This window comes from Cottoperca gobio, unplaced genomic scaffold (assembly GCF_900634415.1).
Source record: "Cottoperca gobio unplaced genomic scaffold, fCotGob3.1 fCotGob3_316arrow_ctg1, whole genome shotgun sequence".
NCBI lineage: Eukaryota > Metazoa > Chordata > Actinopteri > Perciformes > Bovichtidae > Cottoperca > Cottoperca gobio.
In genome coordinates, this window is record NW_021166924.1 from 198,028 (window position 1) to 212,842 (window position 14,815).

General features: G+C 36.9%; 1 protein-coding gene across 1 annotated transcript; it reads left to right on the forward strand.

Moving 5' to 3' along the window:
- The first annotated feature begins 3,130 nt into the window (after nt 1-3,130).
- Nucleotides 3,131-11,761, forward strand: tppp3 (tubulin polymerization-promoting protein family member 3). Its single transcript, XM_029427394.1, has 4 exons — nt 3,131-3,249; nt 5,498-5,707; nt 5,858-6,011; nt 10,776-11,761. Exons 2-4 carry the CDS (start codon nt 5,538-5,540, stop codon nt 10,968-10,970), a joined length of 519 nt encoding a protein of 172 aa, XP_029283254.1. The 5' UTR covers nt 3,131-3,249; nt 5,498-5,537; the 3' UTR covers nt 10,971-11,761.
- Nucleotides 11,762-14,815: the final 3,054 nt, after the last annotated feature.

Genomic DNA, 14,815 nt, shown 5'->3' on the forward strand with positions numbered 1-14,815 from the left:
ATCCCTCCGCCATGTGAGGAGGGGTTGTCCCGGCAACGAGCCACGACAACAACATAACAGCGTCAATCAAAGAGGAGCGGCCATGAGAAGTATGTCACACACACGCGCACACACACACACACACACACACACACACTTTTTGGTTTCCACTGAATCTTTTGATGTGTAACCCTCTGATGCTGAAATAAAAATACTTTTTAACTTTATCTAACAATTGTGCACCTAAACATCTTAATGTGTTGCTAATGTGTTGACATGCTAATGTTTCAACATGCTAATGTGTTGCTAATTTATTCACATGCTAATGTCTTGCTAATGTTTCAATATGCTAACGTGTTGCTAACGTGTTAACATTAAATTACATTACAGGTCATTCAGCAGACGCTCTCATCCAGACTTACAGTGAACTCACTACAGTTACAGGCTGGAGCAGCTCAGGGGCTCAATGGTGGCAGCGATTGATGTGTCATTCGTGAACGAGCCGGCTCTAAGAGTCGATTCTTTGTAGCGAACGAGAAGAGCCGACTCCTGTCGGGAAGAGCTGAATCTTCAGCCGCTCCTCCTCAGCTTAGCTGAGGATCCATGCAGGCAGGGACGGGACTTTATTTTGATGGGCACACCATGCTCCAAATCACATGCAACTAGGATCTAATGGTGGGAAAAGTTGAAGAACTCGGAGCTTGAATGTCGAATCAAAACAGCAATCCTCTAGTTCAATCGATATATTTATTAACGTGATAAGTCAAACATAGAAAATATTCTCAGCTGAGGACACAATTCGCATCGCCGTTTCCACAGAATGAATGGCTCAAGGAACCCCAGGTTGCTGTCTGACAGCTCCGCTCAAGTGTGTACAAAGGCTCGTAAAACATATGGCTAAATACATGGTGAAGGTGTTGACCTTCTCCTCATTGGTCCCCGTTGGCGCCAACACGCTCCTCCGTCAGCAGTCAGGAAGTGATAGTTTGTTGACCTGTTCTCTTAAAGGGGAAGTGCCCCTATTATGTTTGTAATACATTCAGTGCAGAAAATACATAATTGTGCAGAAATATATTCGTAGTGCAGAAATACATTCATAGTGCAGAAGTACATATTGATTGAGGTAGACAAATACATATGATAGTCTTTCCAGTGTGGATTAATACAATCAGGAGTAATTTACTTCACATATCATACCATTATGTGAAAGAAGGAACGTTGCAGAAGCTCCAAAGACAGCGAGTGTAGTGGTACAGGACAGGTACATACAGAGCAACAGAGAGACGGGGGAGCCGGGTTTAAATGCAAGCGCGTCGGGAAAAATCGTTTTTTGTAATGGAAAAACTGCATAAAAGTAAGGCTTTTATGAAAACACTGAATGAAAAATTGCTTACCAAGACACAAACCATAGAAGGCTCCGATTGATACTAAACGAAGAGCCAAATCTTTAAAAAGAGCCGGTCCTCCCATCACTAGTGGCAGCCCTGGTGTTGTGACCCTGAACAACATGTGATGTCATGCTGACAGCTGCTTCCTGCTGACATGAGGTCATATCCTGCTGTGTCCTCTGAGAGAGTGTGTTGTTTTCACATTACCTAAAGCTTTATTAACAACCCTCTAAAAAGCTTACATGATGGGATGTGAGGATTCAGTTTATTTAAAATAAGAAAATATCAAAGCACAAACACGCCTGCGTCTGTTATTACAAAATCAAACTAGAAATAGTCTAAATACTGAAATATAAATACTGAAATATAAATACTGAAATATAAATACAGAAATATAAATACTAAAATATAAATACTAAAATATAAATACTGAAATATAAATACAGAAATATAAATACAGAAATATAAATACTGAAATATAAATACAGAAATATAAATACAGAAATATAAATACTGAAATATAAATACTAAACTATAAATACTGAAATATAAATACTAAAATATAAATACTGAAATATAAATACTAAAATATAAATACTGAAATATAAATACAAAATATAAATACTGAAATATAAATACTGAAATATAAATACTAAAATATAAATACTGAAATATAAATACTAAACTATAAATACTGAAATATAAATACTAAAATATAAATACTGAAATATAAATACTGAAATATAAATACTAAAATATAAATACTGAAATATAAATACTAAAATATAAATACTGAAATATAAATACTAAAATATAAATACTGAAATATAAATACTGAATATATAAATACTAAAATATAAATACTGAAATATAAATACTGAAATATAAATACTAAAATATAAATACTGAAATATAAATACTGAAATATAAATACTAAAATATAAATACTGAAATATAAATACTAAAATATAAATACTGAAATATAAATACTAAAATATAAATACTGAAATATAAATACTGAAATATAAATACTAAAATATAAATACTGAAATATAAATACTGAAATATAAATACTAAAATATAAATACTGAAATATAAATACAAAATATAAATACTAAACTATAAATACTGAAATATAAATACAAAATATAAATACTAAACTATAAATACTGAAATATAAATACTAAAATATAAATACTGAAATATAAATACTAAAATATAAATACTAAAATATAAATACTGAAATATAAATACTGAAATATAAATACTAAAATATAAATACTAAATATAAATACTGAAATATAAATACTAAAATATAAATACTGAAATATAAATACTAAATATAAATACTAAAATATAAATACTAAAATATAAATACTGAAATATAAATACTAAAATATAAAAACTAAAATATAAATACTGAAATATAAATACTAAAATATAAATACTGAAATACCTTCTCTCCCCTCCCTCTCTCCTCTCTTCTCCTCTCCCCCCTCCACCTCTCTCCCCTCTCCCACTCCCCACCCTCTCTCTTCTCCCCCCTCTTCTCTCTTTCCTCCCTCTCCTCTCCCCCCCCTCTTCTCTCTCCCCTCCCTCTCCTCTCCCCCCTTCCCTCCCCCCTCGTTTCTCTCTCCTCTCTTTTCACTCCCCCCCTCCCCCTCTCTCCCCTCTCCCACTCCCCTCTCTTCTCCCCCCTCCCCCCCCCCCTCTTCTCTCCCCCCCTCCTCCCTCTCTCCTTGGTTGTTACGGCCCTCCCCTGATGTGGGACCGGGTGTCGTCATGGCGACAGGGTAAACAGACCATAACAAGCGCTCAGTGCTGCAGAGCTCATTGTGATCCTGCGGCCGGCGCAGAGAGACGGAAGAGCAGAAGGAGACAGGTAGGTCTCTGCACAACTACTTTATTATTATATTTAATTATTGAGTCAAACTGTTTGTACAAAAGTTTGAATTACAGCTACAGTTTCAAACATGCAAACTTTCACATTGAAGAAGATTTATTATTATAAAATATATAACAATATAATAACTGGAATATATTTCACAAACATTATCTAATTATTATTTAGTAAATTGACGAATAATTAATCTGTATTTACATATGCAGAGATTTATTTTATGAATACTGAATAATAAGTGACTCACAGTTATATATATATATATATATATATATATATATATATATAATAAGGTTGGCATAATAAATGCACATAAAATATTTAATGTACAAAACATGTATTCATGATTAATGATGTCATATTTGGATCAACAGTCAGTCATCTGTTTGTGACGCAGTGTGTGCATACCAGCACACACACACACACACACACGCACACACACACACACACACTGACACTGACACACCCAAACAGTACACAGTCTCTTTAACACACACAGACTGGAAACATTAAAAATACATGAACATAAATCATCTTATTAATTATTAAAATGAATCTAATCTGATTATTTGATGACGTTTAATGTCCTTCAGGTCTCAGAATTTTTACATATTAACATGTCAAGATCAAGTCATTTAATACATTATAGTTATTACAATTAATCTATTGTATATGTTTATATGCAATTAACCACCTATTCTACCACAACACCTAATTCTGTTCTCAAATGTAATACTTTTCAAATATTTAACATTTTAATCCACATGAAACACATAAATTAGATCCACCACACATTTTTTTAAAAGGAAATTACTTCACATTTAAATCTCTTCTTATTTCTTGTTCCTTGTTTTGCGTCTCTTGGCAGTCGTTGTGCGTCTCTTTGTAGTTGTTTTGTGTCTCTTTGTAGTTGTTTTTTGTGTCTTTGTGGTCGTTGTGCGTCTCTTTGTGGTCGCTTTGTGTCTCTTTATAGTTGTTTTTTGTGTCTTGGTGGTCGTTGTGCGTCTCTTTGTAGTTGATAGAGGTGTGTACTGTTCTATGTGTGTTGAACAGCTCAGTGAAGGTGATTGTAGATCAGAGCGTGTGGTGATTCATAAATACTCTCTCAGCCAATCAAATCACTGGTGTCATCACTCTGAAACAGCTGAGCCAATCACAGTAAAGCATGTCTGGATGTTTAATTTCTATATCTGATGTGATGAGTGTATCATAAACGTGTTTTTACAAGCTGCTGCTCACTACAGCTTTAATTTCTAACCATCGTCCTACAAACAACATCAAGCAGGTTAATGACGGCAGCAGGTCAGATTTATATTCATATTTAAAGTTAGACACTAAATAAATAGATTACATCAGAAGAGTTTTACTCACTGAACCGAAACTTTCAATGTCTCGACGGTCTGGAATCTGACACCTGAGTGCAAACACACACACACACACACACGCACACACACACACACACACACACACTGGGCGTAGGTTTTGTTTCAACATATGAAGTGAAAATACTAACGTCCGGCTCTAAAGGAACTACAGGAGGTCACATGACTTCACGCCACCACCGCTAAGCTAACGGTGGCTAATGTTAGTGTGATGATGTTCAGTCTCATTTCAGTTAGCAACCAACGTTTTTAAATACACCAGCGGGGGATTTACTGAATTTAACAAAACGTGAAACCACTCTCAAGCTCATGATACTTTTAGGACTCAATACTGAAGTTGAACTTCCTGCATGAAGCCTGAAAATGTTTTCTAATCTCAGATTGCTCAATTTGTCATGTTCATGGTGAAAATATGATGTATGAATAAACCCGTTTGAACCGGAGTTACATACTGTTTGTGACGCTGTGTGTGCATACCAACACACACACACACACACACACACACACACACACACACACACACACACACTCTGTCTGCGTGTAACAACAGCAGGATTCGTAATAACATCACTGTCATAACCATGACAACCACTGTTAGGGATTGCATCAACGTGTGTAATCACACAACCCTGAGAAACCAAAGTGAGGTCATGTCTCACACTCCGACACACACACACACACACACACACACACACACACACACACACACACATGAAAGAAAGAAATGTCTGTTTTGTTTTTTGTGTCAAAAACAAAAAATATTTAGTAAATTTATTTCCAGTTCTGAGGGTTGTGCTCCACAACTTACTGTCAGATGCGTTTCTCTTCTCTCTCGTCTTGTTCCGCAGACACTTTCTCGTCATAGTGGACAGTGCGGACAGTGCAGACATGGAGCAGCTCCTGACGTCTTTTAAGAGGTTTGCTGTCCATGGAGACACGAAGGCCACAGGGAAGGAGCTGAACGGGAAGAACTGGGCCAAACTGTGCAAAGACTGCAAGATCATTGACGGCAAGAACGTCTCCGGCACCGACGTGGACATCGTCTTCTCCAAAGTCAAGTGAGTGTGCAGACGAGTATCCACAGACAGCACGCACAGCCACCAGGATACCAGAACTCAGAATCAGGTTCATAGCTGCAGCTGTTTCACTGTCGCAGCCAAACTACAGTTTATTGATTTCTGTCGTTGGTTTTGTGCTTCTGTGTGAAGGCAGAAGACGTCTCGGGTCATCACCTACGAGGAGTTTCAGAGAGCTCTGGAGGAGTTGGCCCCGAAGAGGTTCAAAGGCGAAAGTAAAGAAGAGGCGCTGGAGTCCATCTTCAAACTAGTGGAAGGCCGAGAGCCCACCAACGCTGGAGTGACGGTGAGAAACTGTTACCTAAAAACTATCAGACTACATCATGTGAGACCAGTTTTTACCTAAAATAATTATTTGTGATTCCAAAAAACACAAATCTCAACTTACGACTTAAGACAGGAAGTTCTTATCTTAACTGAAGACTAAAGACAGAAAGTTCTTATCTCAACTTAAGACTTAAGACAGGAAGTTCTTATCTTAACTGAAGACTAAAGACAGGAAGTTCTTACCTTAACTTAAGACTTAAGACAGGAAGTTCTTATCTTAACTGAAGACTAAAGACAGGAAGTTCTTATCTCAACTTAAGACTTAAGACAGGAAGTTCTTATCTTAACTGAAGACTAAAGACAGGAAGTTCTTACCTTAACTTAAGACTTAAGACAGGAAGTTCTTATCTCAACTGAAGACTAAAGACAGGAAGTTCTTATCTCAACTGAAGACTTAAGACAGGAAGTTCTTATCTTAACTGAAGACTAAAGACAGGAAGTTCTTACCTTAACTTAAGACTTAAGACAGGAAGTTCTTATCTCAACTGAAGACTAAAGACAGGAAGTTCTTATCTCAACTTAAGACTTAAGACAGGAAGTTCTTATCTGAACTGAAGACTAAAGACAGGAAGTTCTTATCTTAACTTAAGTCTTAACTCAGTGGTTCCCATAGTGGGGGGGAGGGGGGCGCAGAGCTATTGCAGGGGGGGTCTCGGCAAGGCAAATTAATGAGGCATGCTTGAGCCCTGCTACCATACGATGGACTAGTTTGTGACAGGGCTCCCAGCTAAACGCAAAGCAGAGAATGTGCCAGCTTCTCAAGCAAAAGTCCAGACAAGAAAATATGATGAGGAATAGTATATCGCCTCCGGTTTCACCAGTACAACGGTGGGTAACGCGGAGAGACCACAGTGTGTTGTGTGTCTGAAATACTAGCTTGTGACATTTTGAAACCAAACAATTTAAGACGCAACTTGGAGAAAAAACATCCAGAGCACAAGCTGCACAAACTCATAAACTGTTGCCCACTAATGAATGATTATGTAAAGGACATAGAGGAGCAGCTTAATGACAAGTTATGAGACAGCCGCTTTGCTCTGCACATGGATGAAGCGACTGACAGTAACAAAGACTGTTTACTGATATCGTACGTCACATTCATTGATGCCGATGATTTGAGGGAGTATTTGATGTGGTAATTAAAGGTGTAATTTTTGCAAAGAAAATGTTCAGGTTTTAGTTTTTTCTCTCTTTTACACAGTTAGACTTTTAATAATTCCACTGTAAAGGTGATTTCTCACTTTATTTTGTTTTGTAATAAGTTACAGTTTTATGAAATACAATGTTTAAAATAAATTTTAGTGGAGTTTGGAAGCTAAAGATGTAGGCGGGGCTCGAAAATATTCTTATCTACAAAAGGGGGGCCCTGCAGAAAAAGTTGAAGACTTAAGACAGAAATGTATTATCTTATCTTAAGACTTAAGACAGGAAGTTCATACGACTCCTGGACTTTAAACTAACCTGTGGAATAAAACTGTATCATCTGCATGGAAATAGACTTCAGAGTTTTGAGATTGTTGTATAGTAAGCTGTTAAAATGTAAATATGTTGTCAGTGTTTTTTTTCCCTTTGAACTCAGTTGAAACCTATCAAAGTGTTCTGTACTTGTGATTGTTGACCTTACACAAGAGCAGACAAGATAGAGTGTTTTCCTCGTCACGCATGTTCACAAAATAGTTTCTCAATAAGCGACCATCATCCTAAATGTGTGTTTCAGTCAGATTAGTATATCTGTATCCTCTGTGCTGCATAGAAATAAATATCTGAAGAGCTTGACTTCATCATTATAGTTATAAACCGTCAGTTTAATTAGCAGCTCTGGTTGTTTGTCATGTTTCAACATGTTTCAATGAACTCAGCGAAGCTGTGAAACCAAACGATCGCTCAGAGTTTCAAGGTTTCTGAGTTATGATGAACAACGAGCTGTGAAGGAATTCCAGTCTTACTGTCTCACTGTCTCAATGTCCTACTGTCTTACTGTCTTACTGTCTCAATGTCCTACTGTCTCACTGTCTTACTGTCTCAATGTCCTACTGTCTCACTGTCTTACTGTCTCAATGTCCTACTGTCTCAATGTCCTACTGTCTTACTGTCTTACTGTCTCAATGTCCTACTGTCCTACTGTCTCACTGTCTTACTGTCTCAATGTCCTACTGTCTCACTGTCTTACTGTCTCAATGTCCTACTGTCTAACTGTCTCACTGTCTTACTGTCTAAATGTTCTACTGTCTCACTGTCTTACTGTCTCAATGTCCTACTGTCTCACTGTCTCAATGTCCCACTGTCTAACTGTCTCCCTGTCTTACTGTCTCAATGTCCTACGGTCTCACTGTCTTACTGTCTCAATGTCCTACTGTCTCACTGTCTCAATGTCCTACTGTCTAACTGTCTCACTGTCTCAATGTCCTACTGTCTCACTGTCTTACTGTCTTAATGTCCTACTGTCTCACTGTCTCAATGTCCTACTGTCTCAATGTCCCTACTGTCTCACTGTCTCAATGTCCTACTGTCTCACTGTCTCACTATCTTACTGTCTCAATGTCCTACTGTCCTCACTGTCTTACTGTCTCAATGTCCTACTGTCTCACTGTCTTACTATCTCAATGTCCTACTGTCTCAATGTCCTACTGTCTCAATGTCCTACTGTCTCACTGTTTCAATGTCCTACTGTCTCACTGTCTTACTGTCTCAATGTCCTACTGTCTCACTGTCCTACTGTCTCAATGTCCTACTGTCCTACTGTCTCACTGTCTCAATGTCCTACTGTCTCACTGTCCTACTGTCTCACTGTCTCACTGTCTTACTGTCCTACTGTCTCACTGTCTCACTGTCCTACTGTCTCACTGTCTCCCTGTCTAACTGTCTAACTGTCTCTCTGTCTCCCTGTCTAACTGTCTTACTGTCTCACTGTCTTACTGTCTCAATGTCCTACTGTCTCACTGTCTTACTGTCTCAATGTCCTACTGTCTCACTGTCCTACTGTCTCAATGTCCTACTGTCTCACTGTCTTACTGTCTCACTGTCTCAATGTCTCACTGTCTCACTGTCTTACTGTCTCAATGTCCTACTGTCTCACTGTCTTACTGTCTCAATGTCCTACTGTCTCACTGTCTCAATGTCCTACTGTCTAACTGTCTCACTGTCTCACTGTCTTACTGTCTCAATGTCTCAATGTCCTACTGTCTCACTGTCTTACTGTCTCAATGTCCTACTGTCTCACTGTCTCAATGTCCTACTGTCTCACTGTCTCAATGTCCTACTGTCTCACTGTCTCACTATCTTACTGTCTCAATGTCCTACTGTCTCACTGTCTTACTGTCTCAATGTCCTACTGCCTCACTGTCTTACTATCTCAATGTCCTACTGTCTCAATGTCCTACTGTCTCACTGTCCTACTGTCTCACTGTTTCAATGTCCTACTGTCTCACTGTCTTACTGTCTCAATGTCCTACTGTCTCACTGTCCTACTGTCTCAATGTCCTACTGTCTCACTGTCTCAATGTCCTACTGTCTCACTGTCTCAATGTCCTACTGTCTCACTGTCCTACTGTCTCACTGTCTCAATGTCTCACTGTCTCACTGTCTTACTGTCTCACTGTCTCACTGTCCTACTGTCCTACTGTCTCACTGTCTTACTGTCTCCCTGTCTAACTGTCTAACTGTCTCTCTGTCTCCCTGTCCTACTGTCTTACTGTCTCAATGTACTACTGTCTCACTGTCCTACTGTCTCACTGTCTTACTGTCTCACTGTCTTACTGTCTCAATGTCCTACTGTCTCACTGTCTCAATGTCTCATTGTCTTACTGTCTCAATGTCCTACTGTCTCACTGTCTCAATGTCCTACTATCTCACTGTCTAACTGTCTCTCTGTCTCCCTGTCTAACTGTCTAACTGTCTCTCTGTCTCCCTGTCTAACTGTCTTACTGTCTCTCTGTCTCCCTAGATAAGATAAGTAAACAAAACAAACAACAATACGTTTCAAATATTAGGACAAAATCAGGAGTTTATAATGAACAGATGAACAGGTTTTATTCATAGAAAAGTGTTAATGTTAGTGATAGCATTAGGAAATAAAGTTACAAATATAATAATAGAGTTGTTGTTATGGATAATAATAAGATAACATAAAGACTTTCTGAGACTGTAGGAACATGTGGAGAAAATCTAACTAAAATAAGAATGAAATATTATTTTAGAATTTTAAATTAAATCCCAAACAAAGATCTCAGACTTCTCATTAATATGTACAGAAAGAACAAATCACAATAGTAAAGAAGAAAGTTTAAGAAAAAATATTGTTATGGTTAAATTAAAATTAAAATAATATAAATTTAAGTTGAAGAATAAACTGTAATTTAAAGAGGAATGTATTCAATCTATGTGCATACTGATTGTATATATATATATATATATATATATATATATATATATATATATTTATATTATCGTAAAAAAATATTTTTGCTTTAGAAAAGAGCAATTGTAAATATACAAAATAGAAAATAATACTGATTGTTTTCCTTTATAGAAAATTGTGTTTTTTATTGCTTAAATTGCATAAAATAATATCTGTCATTTAGTGCAACTGGTTTAAAGAAAATATGCAAAAACAATACATTTAAATAAATAAATATACCATATATAACAATAATAATAATAACACACTTGAGTTACATTACTCCAGGAATCTTTGACTTTGTCTTTTTTACTTCCGGTCCATCAGAAAGTGGCAAAGGCGCCGGCGTTGGACCGGCTGACTGACGCGTCCCGTTACACTGGCTCACACAAGGAGCGCTTCGACGGCAGCGGCCGGGGCAAAGGTCGCGAGGGCCGCGAGGAGCTGGTGGAGAAAACGGGCTACGTCGGAGCGTACAAGAACGCCGGCACGTACGACAACAAGATGAAGACGGAGAAATAACGAGGACGCACGGCTTCTTTGCAGCACTTAGTCTGGACCAAACCTTGAACTTTGACCCTGTGTGTGTGTGTGTGTGTGGTGCAGCATTCTTCAGTCCTTCAGCTCCATTCAGACTGGATTTCTTCTTCTGCTGCATGTCTGTAGCTCAGTGAAATTTGACTTGTTGTGAAAATGGAGGGAGTCTAAATGTTGTTGCTAAAGCTAAAGCTAACACACGAAAAGTGACAGGAAATGACGTAACACTGTGCACGCATTCATTAGTGGACGCAGTCATTATTGCACGGAGTCATTAGGGCTGCTTCTCCGAAATAACTCAGTACCAAGTATTATGCAGCTGTAAAACCTTTTTGTACCCAGATCTAGAAAAAATTACTATTTATGGTCAACAAGCGCTCTTTGATTTAATGCGGCGCTTGATTGGCCGAAGCAGCTGCAACCAATATTATATTAGTGTGTGGGGGTGAAGTCCAGCACAGTATAAATACATACTTTTATGTAAAAATCACCATGGTTACAAAATCCTTAATTACCAATTGAATTAAGATTTTGTTCTTGCAGTCTGAATGGAACTGAAGTTTTCTCTCTGTCTCAATACTAAAAGTATTTCCTCTGGATCCGTGCAGATTTAAACTGAAACCTGAAAGTCTCGTCCGGATTTATTCTTTGTTGTTTTTATTTGCAGCCTTCTACTTCTGTACAATACTTTTTAAACTATTTTGTATGGAGTTGATGCAGGTGCAAAAACTGGAAAGTTTCTTTATTGAATGAATAAAGGCTACAAAATGTTTCAAGAATTGTTTACAGAATTTTTTCAGGAACCTTTTTAAAAACTTTTTCAAAAAAATGTACAGAAACTTTTTTCAGAAATCCTTCTGGAACTTTTTCCTGAACTCTTTTAGGAATTATTTTTGGATTTGTTTTAGGAACGTTTTGAATAATTATTTCTCAGATCTTTTTCAGAACTTCTTTCAATAACTTTTTTAGGATTTTTTCAAGAATTGTTTACGAAACTTTTTCAAGAACCTTTTTGAAAACTTTTTCTGGAAATCTTTCAGAAACTTTTTTCAGAAATCCTTCTGGAACCTTTTCAAGAATTCTTTCTAGAACCTTTCTTTAAAAAATATTCTAGAAGTTTTTCAGGAACTTTGTCTGCCGTTTATGATTTCTCCGGTCGAAGGGAATGTAGCATTGGGTAAAAGTTTCTCTGAAGGCTTTTCGTCCCCTGCAGCGCTTTGATCATCTAAAATTCAACTTTTTCCCAAAGGAAGAATTGTCGAGCTGATTCTGAGGGTCAGCTTATAAAATTATATTGTTTTCAATGTAAATACAGTGGTGATACAATATAATCTCCTCAGGTCGACACCTTTAATCTGACTCGACCTGGAAACCTTTTCTCCACAGAGCTCAGTAACAAAACATTTTGAGATTTCTAATTATTATTAATTTCTTTTGATTCATTCACAACATTTTGCAAATAATATCTTACAAATGAGATAAAAAAACAAACAAAAAAGAGAAAATGTAGAAAAAGAAAGGAAAGAATAATCTAAATACAAAACAAAGAACAAAAGTTGAGTATATAATCAGATTTATAATGTCAGAGCTGCTTTAAAGTTTCAGTTTCAGGATTACTCCCAGCACTGCAGTATTCAACATTATTTATTTATTAAAAGACAGACTGCCGTCCAGAAGTTCATGACATCATTTAGTCTTTATTTTTTACAATACAAAAATCCTAAAAATATAAAGGTTTATGTAGCTAGAACAGTGACACACATTTTTTGGCATCGAAATTAAAATATTAAAAAGGAAACATTGGCACTGAAAAAGATCCCCAGAAAATTAACACAAACATAAAAAAATATTTTACTTGATATTTTTTGCATTCTGATATTTTTGGGTATTTTATTGTTTTGGGGGGGATATTTCACTGATATTCATCAATGTTTTACCAATATTTGTTCAAATACATAACTCTTTTTTGTTGCCAATATTTCTTCTAATATTATGTAGATATATCCCTAAATCCCTACTTTTCATGTATTTTACTGATATTTGTCAGATCATTTCCGAATATTTTTGGATATGTTCCTGATATGGTTAATTTATTTTACTGATATTTACATATATTTTACTGATTTTGATTTTTTAGAGACTAGAGAAGGAAACATGGAGACAGTTCATGGAAAGAAATGATTTAGTCTTTTATTTTCAGAAGAAATTATTCTATACAGAGGTAGATTTAATTCCCTTTAATCCTATTTTACTGATATATTTGAATTAAATATGTTCTCATTGAACATGTGATCTTAGCTCTTCTCTTTTTATCCAAAAAAATAAAAAGATGGTTTAAACTAACTAGTATTTATGCTTAATATTATAAAATGTGAAAATTAAATGAAAACTTATCAGGATGAACATTCAGTTTCCTGATGCGATAAAGTTATAACAAAATATAACTTCGTGTTACTCTAATTAATTACCTTTAACAAAGTTAATAACATATTTACAAGCAATCAAGACATTTATGTTCTTTCACAAAGTAGTAAATATTTTATATCACATATTAAAACAGATTCAGAAAAAGAGCGCACATTCCTGGTTCTGTAATAAAAACTGCATATTATTAATATTTATATGTCATAGTGTAATAAATAAATGCCAAATAAACAACTTTAAATATTCTGCGTTCTTTTTTGTCTCTTTGATGTTTACTGTTCGATACCACAGAAGAGCAGTGCAATAGCTTTATTGCTTTCTTTAAGACTAAAGTCGACACCATCCGCTCTTTTCTCTCCAGCTCCTCCACTCAGTCTGTCCCTACTGTCAACCCACAGCCTGGGAATTTCCAGCATCTTCGCGTCTTCTTGGAGATCTCTCAGCAAGAGGTTGAGGACATCATCCACGAGATGAAACCTTCCACTTGCGCCCTGGACCCTTTTCCCACAGCCCTGATAAAATCCAACATTCGTGCTCTAAGCCCCCTGATCACCCAAGTCATCAACTACTCGCTCCAGACTGGTCATGTCCCATCTGATCTAAAAACTGCCGTCATCAGACCACTTCTCAAAAAACCCACCTTGGACCCGGATGTCCTCACCAACTACAGGCCCATTTCCAACCTGCCATTTTTATCAAAAGTAATGGAAAAAATAGTTGCAGCCCAGCTTCAGGACCATCTCAAAGCCAACTGCCTCTTTGAAAAATTCCAGTCCGGATTCCGTTCCGCCCACAGCACCGAAACAGCTCTGGTCAGGGTCACAAACGACCTATCGCATTCAGGATTGAATATCAAATCTCCCTACTCACCCATCAGTGCATCCATGGAAATGCCCCTCCCTACCTCAAGGAACTCCTCTCACCACAAACCTCCACACGTAACCTCCGCTCCACTAGGACCAAGCTCCACACCATGGGGGATCAGGCCTTCTGTTCAGCCGCTCCTCACGTGTGGAATTCCCTTTTCTTAAACCTTGTGATGTTGTTGTCTTGTATTCTGTAGCACCTTGGGATTGCTTTTAGCCATGAAAGGCGCTTTACAAATACAATTTATTATTATTATTATTATTATTATTATTATTTTGTTTGTGTCTGTTTGTGGTTGTTTTGCATCTTATTGTGGTTGTTTTGCGTCTGTTTGTGGTTGTTTTGCGTCTCATGTGATTGTTTTGTGTCTTATTATGGTTGCTTTGCATCTGTTTGTGGTTGTTTTGCATCTTATTGTGGTTGCTTTGCGTCTGTTTGTGGTTGTTTTGCATCTTATTGTGGTTGCTTTGCGTCTGTTTGTGGTTGTTTTGCATCTGTTTGTGGTTGTTTTGAGTCTTATTGTGGTTGTTTTAAGTCTG

Bases quoted from the DNA above. Each gene is read 5' to 3' on its own strand.
- tppp3 (XM_029427394.1), top strand. From the start codon at position 5,538: ATGGAGCAGCTCCTGACGTCTTTTAAGAGGTTTGCTGTCCATGGAGAC. The intron at 5,708-5,857 runs GTGAGTGTGCAG...TTCTGTGTGAAG, and splicing joins ATCGTCTTCTCCAAAGTCAA to GCAGAAGACGTCTCGGGTCA. The intron at 6,012-10,775 runs GTGAGAAACTGT...CCGGTCCATCAG, and splicing joins CCACCAACGCTGGAGTGACG to AAAGTGGCAAAGGCGCCGGC.